This window comes from Cyclopterus lumpus, chromosome 9 (assembly GCF_009769545.1).
Source record: "Cyclopterus lumpus isolate fCycLum1 chromosome 9, fCycLum1.pri, whole genome shotgun sequence".
NCBI classification, from domain to species: Eukaryota; Metazoa; Chordata; class Actinopteri; order Perciformes; family Cyclopteridae; genus Cyclopterus; species Cyclopterus lumpus.
Window position 1 is genome coordinate 25892387 of NC_046974.1, and position 13970 is coordinate 25906356.

The 13970-nt window shown below is 41.8% G+C and overlaps 1 protein-coding gene across 1 annotated transcript in view; it reads right to left on the bottom strand.

Annotated features, from left to right (window-relative positions):
• Positions 1–13970, bottom strand: part of zmat4a (zinc finger, matrin-type 4a) — a 103825-nt gene that overhangs the window by 85028 nt on the left and 4827 nt on the right. Inside the window, exon 2 of the mRNA XM_034541364.1 lies at positions 2474–2575. Within this exon, the coding sequence (XP_034397255.1) occupies positions 2474–2575 (102 nt within the window). The remainder of the gene's footprint in view (positions 1–2473; positions 2576–13970) is intronic.

Consider the following 13970-nt stretch of genomic DNA (forward strand, 5'->3'; position numbering starts at 1 on the left):
GAAATACTTAGCGGAGGATGGAGCTGTGGCAGCAAACGGCGTATAGGCATTCGTATTTCAGGAGAGTGGTAGTGAGTGGTAGTGACGGCTGAGCGATTCTAACCCCAAATAGGATCGGGCAGTGGTAGAGAACAGCTCATTTGTGAACAAATCAGGTAACCAAAGCACAAACTCAAGAGTATTGTAAATGTAATGGCTGTCGAATCAAGTGCACGGAAAGTTCCAAACATGAAGTGAAAAACCAAAAGGATGTTATTGTACTCTGTTGAACACAAAACCAAAATAACACGACGATGACTTGAAACCACATTCAGAGACGTATTCAACATGCCTGTTTGTGGAGTGGACCGAGATAGCTCCACCTCCAAGGCTGCAAACAGCGCTCCAGAAGTCCCGTCCTAACCGTGAAGTTGTTACTTGCAATACAATGAAGATATGACAGCATGCTGCCACAAAATGGAAATCGTGTTTTAAAAAAAGCTAAATTTGGCACCTTTAGCAATATTGTGTCAGAAACTGTCACAATATTGGGTTTGATTTAGTTTGGTTCCCGTTTCATATTTAATGTGCCTGTCTTTTGTGTCTGGAGTTCACTTCCCTGTATGTGTTGGTTAGTCTGCTATGTTCCCTGTATGTGTTGGTTAGTCTGCTGTGTTCCCTGTATGTGTTGGTTAGTCTGCTGTGTTCCCTGTATGCTGTGTTCCCTGTATGTGTTGGTTAGTCTGCTGTGTTCCCTGTATGCTGTGTTCCCTGTATGTGTTGGTTAGTCTGCTATGTTCCCTGTATGTGTTGGTTAGTCTGCTATGTTCCCTGTATGTGTTGGTTAGTCTGCTATGTTCCCTGTATGTGTTGGTTAGTCTCCTGTGTTCCCTGTATGTGTTGGTTAGTCTCCTGTGTTCCCTGTATGTGTTGGTTAGTCTGCTGTGTTCCCTGTATGTGTTGGTTAGTCTGCTGTGTTCCCTGTATGCTGTGTTCCCTGTATGTGTTGATTAGTCTGCTATGTTCCCTGTATGTGTTGGTTAGTCTGCTATGTTCCCTGTATGTGTTGATTAGTCTGCTGTGTTCCCTGTATGTGTTGGTTAGTCTGCTGTGTTCCCTGTATGTGTTGGTTAGTCTGCTATGTTCCCTGTATGTGTTGGTTAGTCTGCTATGTTCCCTGTATGTGTTGGTTAGTCTCCTGTGTTCCCTGTATGTGTTGGTTAGTCTGCTGTGTTCCCTGTATGTGTTGGTTAGTCTGCTGTGTTCCCTGTATGCTGTGTTCCCTGTATGTGTTGATTAGTCTGCTATGTTCCCTGTATGTGTTGGTTAGTCTGCTATGTTCCCTGTATGTGTTGATTAGTCTGCTGTGTTCCCTGTATGTGTTGGTTAGTCTGCTGTGTTCCCTGTATGCTGTGTTCCCTGTATGTGTTGGTTAGTCTGCTATGTTCCCTGTATGTGTTGGTTAGTCTGCTGTGTTCCCTGTATGTGTTGGTTAGTCTGCTATGTTCCCTGTATGTGTTGGTTAGTCTGCTATGTTCCCTGTATGTGTTGGTTAGTCTGCTGTGTTCCCTGTATGTGTTGGTTAGTCTGCTATGTTCCCTGTATGTGTTGGTTAGTCTGCTATGTTCCCTGTATGTGTTGGTTAGTCTGCTATGTTCCCTGTATGTGTTGGTTAGTCTGCTATGTTCCCTGTATGTGTTGGTTAGTCTGCTATGTTCCCTGTATGTGTTGGTTAGTCTCCTGTGTTCCCTGTATGTGTTGGTTAGTCTGCTATGTTCCCTGTATGTGTTGGTTAGTCTGCTGTGTTCCCTGTATGTGTTGGTTAGTCTGCTATGTTCCCTGTATGTGTTGGTTAGTCTGCTATGTTCCCTGTATGTGTTGGTTAGTCTGCTATGTTCCCTGTATGTGTTGGTTAGTCTGCTGTGTTCCCTGTATGCTGTGTTCCCTGTATGTGTTGGTTAGTCTGCTATGTTCCCTGGTTTCCCTTCCGCTTTTTTCCTGGAATATTCGTAACTTTGCCTGTTTATGGTTTGGGGATTTTTTCAGTTTCTCATTTTTGAATTTCCCTGCTCTGTTAGTTTTGTTTGTGTTAGACATGTCTTTGTTAATTAAATTCACAGTGTGTCATCCCTCTGTTCACCCGTGCCCATCCGCATTTGGGTCCATCCCCTGTTGTCCTTTTGGCCCAGCCGTGACAAGAACCCATGCATTCATATCCCTTAAATTATATATTATGTTTAGTTCAATTGAGTTCTGGTGCTTTTATTTCTTCATTTTCATTGTAGCTCTGTACTGAGGTCTGATGATAAACAGAAGGGGGTAAACACAGGTGCATTGTGTGTTTAATAACAGATTGTCAGCTGCAGGGCTCAGGTGTGTAGTTCAGCCAAGTGTCTGTGGGCGGAGCCAAAACAGCATGACCTTAAGCCTTTCATTATTGACAAACGAGTGCGGCGTATCAGTCATGTGAGGTAATGTGAGGGGGCGTCTTCACCTCGTAATGGGCAACCCTCTGGGAGTCGGAGATGAGCTGAGCGCTGCACACTTTGCAGTAGCTGTCTGTGAAAAGCCCTTGGTCCACCTCTGTTGACTTCATCTGGAGAAAGAGACAAACGGGGACATGGTTACCGACCTGGACAACGTGAACACGCAATGTTGAGCAGCTAACATAGGAAAAGACGCCATGTTCTTTTGTCTCTACAAACATGGTTCAATCCCCGGCCTGCGAAATTAGAACAAATCCGCACGTCTGAACAAACGCAGGACCTCGTTCGAAATCCAAATGAGTGCTGAAAATGAAATCGTTATCAAAAAGTTGTGTCCACAAGATTTACCAGCTGCGAAAAACTAAAAGCCAACTATCATGCAGCCTTGCCTTGCTGGTCTGCAGGGAGCTGAGGCAAACCAACCACAATGTAATAGAGCAAGTAAACAATAATCTCATGTACCTTCATCGTCGTTAATCAATATTTAATTTACCTCATGCATTTCAGTTAGTGACAGATGCTGAGCAGCTTCAGAAAGCAATGAGTCAGAAAAAGCAATTCATATCAAACATTGCACTAAAACTTGATGCCCAAATTATACTTTAGGAGGATAAATAAATAACAATGACAGATTGACTTAAAAGATGTTCCTGGAAGTTCATTAACGTGTAATGAACTTGTTGAGAAAGTTGGGGATTCAGAGAGCGACGGCTGCTAAAAGCTTTCGTTACCTTTTCCACAGACAGAGCTGAGCCAGCTCTGCTTTCTATTACTAATTCAGCCGCGCTTCCATCAGGGGCTCACATTTCATATTTAGAAGCAGTCAGGCTTAACGCGTCCTTACACAGGCTCATTAGAAGCAGCACAGATGAGAACTGCAGTCATGTAGGTTGAGAAACGTGTTGGAATATTCTTCACTGAGAGCAGGAGGAAACAGCTTCTATAGCTGAAGCCGAATGCTGTTGTGGTGCGTTCTGTTTCACATACAAATAAAACGTGGAAACACACAGCTGATAGTTGAGGCAGTGCACACGGGACACACTGTAACACCCTTTCATAAATAAATACGTGGGTTGGAGCCACTTCCAACATGTCGTGTTGTTAGGAGCTACAGGTGCAATAAAAAGGACACAGAAATGTTTTGTTATTACAGCATAGTCTTCAAGTCACCATTATCATGACCAAAATAATTGAGATTCAAGATGGTATCCCAATAATCATCACACTTGTCTTTAAAAACTATATGTTTTGTACAGAAAAGAATATACTTTTCTGACAGATGGGACAAGTCTTTTTTGCACATCTTTTTTTTATTGAAAGTTCTATTTGAAAAACAATCGAACATAAATGGGGTAATTATAAATCGTAATGTCCCCCTGTTGTAGGAATTATCTTTGAACAAAAATACAAGCATTAAAACAAAAAAGGCCATATGGCATTGTGGCATACAATGTATGGCAACTGTACTACTTTTTGGACCCTTATGCACTTTTCTTTATTAAACAGTACTGCTTGCCGTGTGGCCTACAGAGTGAGACATGCTAAACCGTGGTCCTTTTGAAGACTGAAGTTCTGGCTCTGCTCGTTGAGGTGTAACAATGTGCCCACTGGCACAAAACACTCAGAAGGAACACTGTTTGCAGGTAAGCGTGACATTTCTCCACGGCAACGTGTCCTCACCAGCTACAATGAATGGAGCAGACGTGTACATCTTCTCCTCTGCTCTCACACACACACAAACAAAATGCATTTCTTTTTTTTCAGGATATTTTCATATATTTTTGCAAAAAAACACAATTGCCAATATAACTCCCCCCTTCCCTCTGGGATGGATAATCTACATCTCATCATCATTTCATCTTTTTCTTCTCATTATCTGAAAGTCAATTGTGGTGAGAGAGAATCATCCTCAACTCTTCAGTTCCCCTCGGGTGTTTAAGCGTCCTTCAGCTAATTGTAGGAATGCCATGGCTAAGGCCATTTTACCAACAATGAACTAATGACATCACCAGTGTTAATATTACATAGGACATATTGGTTTTGATCTTTAAGGTTGGATGACTGTGCCGCCTGATTTCACCAAATGGCATGTGATTGACCCGCCATCTTCTTGAGTCAGAGTATGCTATCACAACACGTCTCTGCAATGTTAACACATCCCCGTGAATATGCTATGCTCAGAGCAAGTGACGGAGAATAACACGCTACACTCATAATGCAATATGAACAAATATTATTTTGTCTGGTCAAACAAACTGGTGTTATTGGTGGGGTCCAAAAGATCCTGCACCTTTAAAGTAGTTCCTACACTCATACAGCAAGAGAGTGCATTTAGCTGATGAACCACGAGTATGTCTTTGGCCTTTCTGCACTGATGTTACTTGCGACCACAGCAAGATGACCTTCAAGTTGCAGACTTTCTTTTCAGCTTCAGCATTTAGCCTCACCTTTCTAGGACATGGCATGACCTCGGCAGTGAGTTACTGCGGCCCAGAGGCCACAGCCAGACTGACTGGACAAGGACAACACATGTCAGAGGGTAGTGTCTCTGCAGGCAAAAGGCAAGAGAAGAAGAGGAATAGAAATAAATCAGGAAAGCCGCTCTCCTCCCCAGTCTTGAAATCAGTCGAGAGCGGCTTCAGATTCTACAGGACAAACAACGTAAATGAGAGGCTTTGAGAGCTCTATCAGCTGATGCCAATGTTGGGCTCACTGCCTGCTCTAGTAAGGGTGCACAGATGCTGTCAATGACTGATCACTCTAAATGCCGTTGGGAAACAGAACATCAGCAGCAGCACGAGGACGAGGTGGTGCGGCGGCCTGGGAAAGAAAACAACTCTCATCTTAGATTTATTTTTCCATGGGAAGCATTCGTGAAATGAACAGATAAAGAAAATAAACAAAAGGTTGTTGTGTTTATTTCAGACGCATGTCTCAATAATGCATCGTTATGCCGGAAAAAACAAGTATTGTGTTGCTATCCATTGTCGAGATATGACCTCTAACCCTAACAAATCAGTAATTGTGGGAGTTTATGCTATTGTTACTTCAGTGCACAGTTTACGACGGTTTAATAATCAATCTTATGGTTCTGGCCTGATGACATTGTACAGTCAGACCAGACAAGACAACAATTTAGCCAGGTAATCTTAACAAGCACTCTTTAACTGTTCGTTGATCACCGTACTGTTGATCAGAATCCACTTTTTTGTTGGTCTTAGTTGTGTGTAGAATGTAATGTAATTTGGGTTTAAGTGTCTTGGCCAAGAACAAATCGATTAGCTTGTGGATCGAAGTTGTTTTAAGCATCAGATTATACTGAACATGTCAGTCAATCTATTCTAGTCAGTGTAACCTTGTTTCCTTCTCCCCTGGTTGTCATTGTTAACTTAAAAGTTCAGTAAGTCAGTTAGTCCGAGGCTTCCTGACTGGACTCATTGTGTGCTGCTACTGTAGTCTTGATACGATGGGCATGGCGGAGGACACAAAACTGGTGATTTCATCTAAAATAAGGAGAGATTTTGAGAAGGGTTTTATATTTTTAAACTACATTTTGTTCTCATCTGTTTTGCCAAAAGTCAAATGTGGACTTAGTCCTCGTCATCACCTATAAGTTGTTGACGAACATAATCAGTCTGACTTTTTGTAAGTCAAATTAACACTGGTTGACCGGCTGACCCTCAGTGAATTAACATTGTCAGTAAAAATCATTTAACTTTGGCTATCCAGGCCGACCTAGAGCCGTTTGTGGTGCACGGCCACAGACAAAATGAGCTGGGCGAGCGCTGCTGCGAGGGGACACACCAAGCAACCATCCCTGACCCGCTGAGTTGAATCCTCCGGGCCGACTGCACTGACTCAATGGTGGCAGACCACATTTAAAGATGTTAATGTGGTCTAAATCATCACTGAAACTCATGCCAATTTTCGAATTGTCTACATTAAACAAAATGTAGAGTCTAATGTTTGTATTGGACAGCCAAATAGAATTTGAAAAGGATTTAGCAGTTAACTGGAACAGAAAAGGGAATGATGGCCAAAACTAAAACAAATGGAGCCGCAGCATCACCTTGACCCTGAGCGTCTATCACGTAGCAGCACTGGAGGGAAAGTCCTGCTGAGTGTTAAGTACAGCTCTCCAAAAGAGCCACCGCTGCTCACCGAATCAACAAGTCCCTCTCCTTGGCCATCGATTCATTAGGATAATGGGTGTTACTGTCAGACACACCAATGTAGTTGCAAGAGGTTGACTTCTCCTCTAAATGAGATGCTGAGAAATGTATACATTTTCACCCGGTGTAATTAGATTGCAAACCCAACCGGATGTTCTCTGCACAATTCAATCATCAATATGGGATCAATGCAGCTGCTGTTGACATTGGTACAGCCGGGCTCCTTCAGCAAAGCACGGTGGGCTCATTACTGAAGTCGCATTGCCACTTTGGTGAAGGAGAAACGCGGGGCAGAGAAGCGATCCAGGGAACAAAGACACTGCCGTGTGCTGACGATCAAATTAGCGGGTTTCTCACACCGAGTCAACACCGTTTACCATCTGTCTTTGGCTCTGATGGGCCGACAGCAGATCAGCCGAGGCAGGCTGCGTGGGGGTCGGGCTGATTTTATTAAAAGAAATGTTTCCTTCTTTATTATAATCTATTTCATTATGTAATGCAGTCTGTACACATGACTGATATATTGCACTCACAGCCTGATGTTTTTTTTCTTCCCTTTTTTCTCCCTGTTAAAGGTTTTTGGGGATTTTTTTTTAAATCTGATCCGAGGGTCCCAGGTCAGAGGATGTTAAAGGACCCTGAGGCAAATTTGTGATTTGTGATATTGGGCTGTACAAATAAAATGAAATTGGAAAAATGAGACAGCGGGAGGGGAGGACTGCAGGGGTGAGGTCAGCAGCTGTAAAAGGTCAGCTGTATTTCATTAGGTAGGGTGTTACATTGGGAACACCGGACAAATGTACCCAAACAAACTGGACTCTACTAGCCTTTCAGTCGGTCACCCTTCGACTGAGAAGAATTCACAGCCACACAAGCAGCTCTGTGAGGTTGTACCCAGCAATGAGTTATGAATGAGTTATGAGTTATGCTAATGTTTGCATGCCAATGAGGCTGATGGGGATGGGAATTGAAATTGTGATGCCATTAGATGGAAAAGTAAGGGGAGCATCAAAGTTATTACTGTGGAGAACACAAGTATCTGTACCAAATCCCATATTTATCCATCCAAAAGTTGTTGAGACTTTTTCCCCTCAATACAAAATGTCAACATGCTGGTAATACTAGGTGAAGAGTCAGGGGATTACCAAATCAGACTTATCATCTGGAAACCATGAATGTCTGTGCAGATTCATGTTACAGTGAAAACTGTGAAGAAATCCCCAAAGTCATTAGGATTCATCCTTGGGGAATATTAGGAATGGCAATCTCTCAATGCCAATCACTGTTGAGTCTCAAAACCAAATAAGTAATGCTGTTGGTGGCACTAGTACAAATCCAGAGGAATACATTGGCATTCATCATCTTGGACCCATGACATGACATGAATGTCATCGCAATCCAACCAATTGTTGTCAAGTCTGGACCAAAGCAGTTGAGCCAATTGACATTGCTACATACCGCCAGTACCTTGGCTGAAAACACAAAGCTGGCTCTACCTAATTCCACTTAACCTTTTCTCCACTCAGCAATAATCTCATAGACCCCAAATGTGTCTCTTAGTTCATTTAATCTAAAGTGCTAATGTTTTCACTTGGGTTGATTCGGCACCTCCTACGCAGAGCCCTCAGATTTCTCTAGTGACGGGCTGTTGCGGCAGATCAGCCCCAGACTGTTCTCTCAATCATTAAACTGTCAGAGAGCAGTAGCACAGAGAACCAGTGCTCATAAAAGAGGAAACAGAGGCATTTCAAAAAGGTGCTGAACCGTTTATTCCAATCGGTTTCCAACTAGGCGTGTAAGAAAATATCAATACACCTGAGTTTTGAGGTATTATATTTACAGTATCGATTCTGTATTGATTTTTGTATTAATAGTTTAGATGCAGAGATTTGTGTCAGACAGTTGATCTGCTATGATGTTGGATGTTACAGGGATTGTGAAAAACACAAATGCAGATGCTACTGTTATGATTGCAGGTAGCAGCAAGTTAACTCATGTTAACGTAAGACTAAAGCTGAGCCAAAAATGACATCCTTAAATATAATTAAACATAATTGAGCATCAAATATCAGGAGAAAAAGTGACCTGAATAACTGATTTGCCACAGCAGAGAAACAACCTTTTTTGGAAAAATTTATTCATTTAAGCAGTAGTAAAGAGGCCTATGAATTACGCAGCAGCTAAGATAGAGCCTTTATTTTGACTTGTGAGTCCTGGGAGCCAATGGCTGTCCCTCAGGTATTTGAAAACACAACCAGGTTTACATACTATAAAACAATCATTTTAATTCATAATGACATGTGTTATTAGGAAGCTAAAGACTTGGCAAAATGGTTACATTATTTCCCAAAATGATTTGAAATAAACGTCCACAGCGAAAAAAGTCATAGAAAACAGCAATGAAGTGCTTTCCTATCCCGTGGTGGGATAGGAAAGCACTCCTTATCAGAGCTTTGAAAAAAATGTAGACGTTCAATAGCGTGGCTCAATATTTACACTTGCTGCAAGTTAACTCTGTATATTTGGCAAGTCCAAACACAAGTGAAAAATAAATAAATGATCTTTTTGAGGGAACATGCATCGGGAGAGATCAGCATTAATGCTTTCTAGTCGTCAATCCCTGATAATGCTACATTGTGAACAATTGTATTTAGTTCCATATTGGTGCGTTCATGCTCCAAACAGTAAACATCAGCGTTGGGTGAAGGTAAAATGCATTGTTGTTGTTATGAACTGTTCAAATGTAATCTTGTAAGATTCAGTTGTTGGCAAGAAACTTTAATAAAGCCAGATAGAGAGAGAGAAATGTGACCCGTTTAACTTCCAAACAGATTTAATTTCACATTTTTAATTTCTTACTACTTTACAAGAAAGATTCTGTACAAATAAAAAACTACAGTATCTCCAAACAGTGCTTTACTAGAAATATTTCATAATTTTTACAACTGGTGCATGCATTGTCATTGACTAGCACTACTAGCAACTAGCACTCCAAATATCAACAAATGCAAACGATGTTGAGCCACATGTATAATAGGATTAAATACTACTTAACTACATGAACTGTCATTTAGTACTTTGGCTATTCAATCATTCCTCAGAAAAAGTAATGCTTATTAAAACTATTTTTAAAATGTCTTTAATAATGAACAAGACTGCTTCTCAATTCCCAGAATAAAGTAACCTTCAACAATGAAATAAAGACCTGTTTAATGGAGAATGATGATAACACATGCATGATAGTGGTGACTCATGAATCAGAGTGGGTCATTTATTCCATATGCAGAATTACAAGTAGTGAAACTGGTTATTAATCATAGCTACTCCACTGATCATTAGTGGCTGTGGCTTTGAGCTATCGTCACAAAGAACTTCTGAAGCGCTCAACGCTGTAAAAGTCATAATGAGGTCCTGTTATAGAAAAGGCTCATACTGTGCATATTTCTCACGAGGCCAGTGCAACTTATTGGTGGCTGTTGGGACTGTGCCTCAAATTATGAAAGTCAAATCTAATTTAGTTGCAGAGCATTTGTGCACAGGACGTCTCCCTTGTATTGCAAACCTGCCGCAAGTGTGTGGTCCAGAGACAGAGAAGCAACTGTGTGTGTGTGACGGACAGTATAAATTCAGCAAGTTCCTGTGTCTTGCATGACACCTGTAACACCCTGTGTGAAAGAAAGCCAGACCAGCTAGAAGACACTTTTGTCCGTAATAATTTGATTGGTGCACAGTCCCACATGTGAATACAAGTGCCAAGAATCCTCATAGTGGATAAACTAAACAAGAGGTCATTTATCATTTGCATGCAGTGGAGTTTACGTGGGGTAATATTTTCTATGAACACGGTTAGAGCGAATCTGTTGGTGATCAGAATTCCAAGTGCCCTCCTTTGTGCTTGACCAGACACCTTCCAAATTTAAATCAGGGTCTAGATCTGGGCAGTAAGCTGATCGACAATCGGTTTGTAAATGTGTAATCATTCATCATAACACACCTTTCATAAACAGAAATATTAGGTTAGGAGCGCGTGGCCCTTACCGAGAAGGCTAATTGCTGTGACCCTGAAAGCGCTGCTTGCATTGGTCATTGACTCCAGGGAATGGAAGACGAGTTTGGTTGTAACGTTTGCATATCCATCATCGAGCAGGAAAGGTGATTGCAGTCAATGAGTTGTGGCCTGTAAATGTCCAAATTGCACCAACGTCGACGCTGCACTTTCACACCCCTAAAGTGTGAAGTGAATTGGATGGACGGTTCTTCAGATATGTGAAGGATATGCACGTATGCACGCACACACACACACACACACACACACACACACACACACGTACACACACACACGCTTGCTTTATAGTTAGAAGGCAGGAAAAGCTGCAGATTAAAGCAGCTGTCTGGCTTTCCTGAGTTCACTGTGGCCCGTCATCAGCACCATTTTGTTCAGCTGGTACTCCAACATTGCTCCTGGGAGGTTGGGGTGCCCCCGGTGGAATTAGCCAAAGGCAGCACACTAACATAGCAGAGACTGTACTTCCTATCCCAGAGGCCTGTGCACTGATCTGACTCCCATTCTGTCCCTATCACTCTACTGTGTAATCTTTGGGGAGGCAAATGCAAGCCACATTGTAATGCCATGCCTCGAGGTCAAAACGATGAGCAGTGCCTTTGTGTTTGCTGCTAAGTGGTCTATTCCCATGCAGTGTGACCCAAGTGTCGCCCGCAGATTTGCTGAGTGAAAACATTAACACGCGCACTGGGCAGATGCCTGCTCTTCAGTAATATAATCAGCTTGGTGTTCAGCCAGAGCAGACATTTAGGGCAAATGTTGAGTAAAATTGTGACACTGGTCAGCTTAATGAGATTAATTATTTCCAGAGCCGGCACAACATCAAGCTGAATGATTAAAACTTAAATGATCCACTGCCGAGGATATATTACAGCACACACCGGTTGCAAGAGACTGGACATGCAGTAGCTCTTAGCTTATACCCATTACAGTTGGCTGTTATACTCTTAGACTAATTCTCATTTCCAAAGCACTTGACTAAAAGGGCAAGTGTGTAGATCCATATATCGGCTCAGTCCAAAATTCAAAAGACTCTCTTGGTGCAGCAAAAGCCAATCGGGGAATACAAAATACAAAATGTTGTCTTGTAGCGTAAAACACAACCACTAAGCTGTCCACTTAATTCTTTGTAGCATTACCTCAAAGGGAAGGTCATTACTTAAAGGTCATTAAGTAATTACTTATTGCCTGCTATCGGTGATCAGTAAAGCCTCCATTCTCACAATCATAAGATGAAAGGCAGTTTTGCATGTCATGGTTAGTAATATGTAGCCTAAACAGTTGAATAATCCAAATAAAAGTTGATTGCATGGGCCCCATAAATTTCCCAGGAGGGTTTAATGGAAGACACTATTGAGTTGCATTATGGAAAGTATAAGACTTCCAGGTTCCACGCTGCTAGTGTAAAATGTGCTCATTTGCAAAGAAAATAGATTTAACAAGGTTTACTCCTATATCTGGGTGACACCAAATCCACTTGATCTGCACTAATACTAGCACTAATACTTTATCAGAGTAGCACATCCTTTCTAGGAGCTAAATGCAGACTCTCAGGAAGTTGTTGAGTGTCTAGGGCTGTCCACATCCACATCCTCATCTCATTAAGTCTGTTCTGTGGTTAGCTGGCAGACCAGAGATGCCCAATATAAGTGTGACAATGTAAATGAAATTACAATAATTGCAGAACAAATTATCTGCAGGCTACATTTTATATTTGCCAAATTTAATTTTTGCAGACATTGCTTAAATCATGCTAAATGTAACCAGCAGCGGTTGGGTTCTAACTAATCTCTATGATAAGATTCTGCATTCACAATGTAGAATCATTCGGCAGCAAGACAATATTTTGGCACGGGAGGCGTTCTGGTTTCTGATTCTAGTGACGAATCCTGTCATAGCAGGCTTGGGTTGAATGCAGATAAACAGTCCGTTTGAAGAGCAAAGAAGGGCTGAACGTATTGGCCCAAATGCAATCTGGGAACCCTCCAGCTATTGTCTGGAGATGACTTAGTTTTTTGGTTGGTTTAAAAATAGCTTGTTACCTGGCTATTTGTCTCAACTCCATCTCCAAACCCGCATCTCAAGCTGCAAATCAAATGAGCACCATTGTATACACGGGAACCACAGAAATATAGCCTCTTGCCATCAAAGGATTATCTGTTTTCAGACCAATAGCTGATGGCTAAGAATGAAATTTGAAATTTCTTTAATTTCCATGGTAACAAGTGAGGTTTTAATCCCCTTCTAATATCCTGCATGTTATATCCTCCTGGTGCCCTCAGAGTCTGCATGATGATGGTGAGCATGTACATTTTATTCAAGTTAGCAAGGCCTTGTGATGGTTTTTAACACTTTCTTTTTTTGTCTTTTCACCACAGATAGAACACATACAGTACATACAGAAATGAAAAACAAGGACAAGGAAAAAGGGGGGGTCTGGTTTGCTCTGTCCTCTCAAAAGCATGATAAATCCTGAGAAACATTCAAGTATTCTCATGGGGCGTTGCGAATGTTTCGCGCGAGTAGATCCCATGCAAAGTCAATGCACAGACGCGAATGGTTGCGAATTTCGCCGGGCGTTGCGATAGACGCGAATGGCGTATTTCAACTTTGGCGAAAGCCAATCAGTGTTGAGACGCTCCGCCCGCCTGGCTGCTGTTGCTGCTCTAGTAGCGCTGGAAGCGGAAGTTATTGAGACGTAGTCGGTGAAATTCCCCGAGCTGTGTGAGCCTACGGGTGATGTTATGAACACAAACACGAGGGCGTTAGATGTTCCAACGTTTATGGGATGTCCACAACAAGTATAAAGCAGAACTAGTGGTTATTTCTTCCGTGGTGGATGGCGGCAATTATAACTGTTTTTACGGCGACAAGCAACGGAGATAAGCCACGCCCCCTTTTCGCAAATGGTTGCGAAAGACGCGAATGAACACAACTTGTCAGGCGAGTAAGCTGACGCGTTTGGTGTGAACGCACCATTATCTTGTGTTATCCAAGTTTGCGCACATGTTGAGGATTGTTGTATCCTCCAAATATTCGACCATTCATCCTCTGTAATATTCACACTAATTTCCTGTTCCCATTTCAGTTTTACATTAAATGTTGTATTTCCTAATTTTTCCCTCAGATTTTGATATAAAATTGATATGATTCTATATTTATTTGAGTTGTAAGCTCCTATTATGGTTCTAAGTATCCCATTTTTTTCAAAAGTTAATTTTGTGCTTTATTTCTCTGTTAAAAAAGTCCCTCAATTGTAGGTATCTGAAG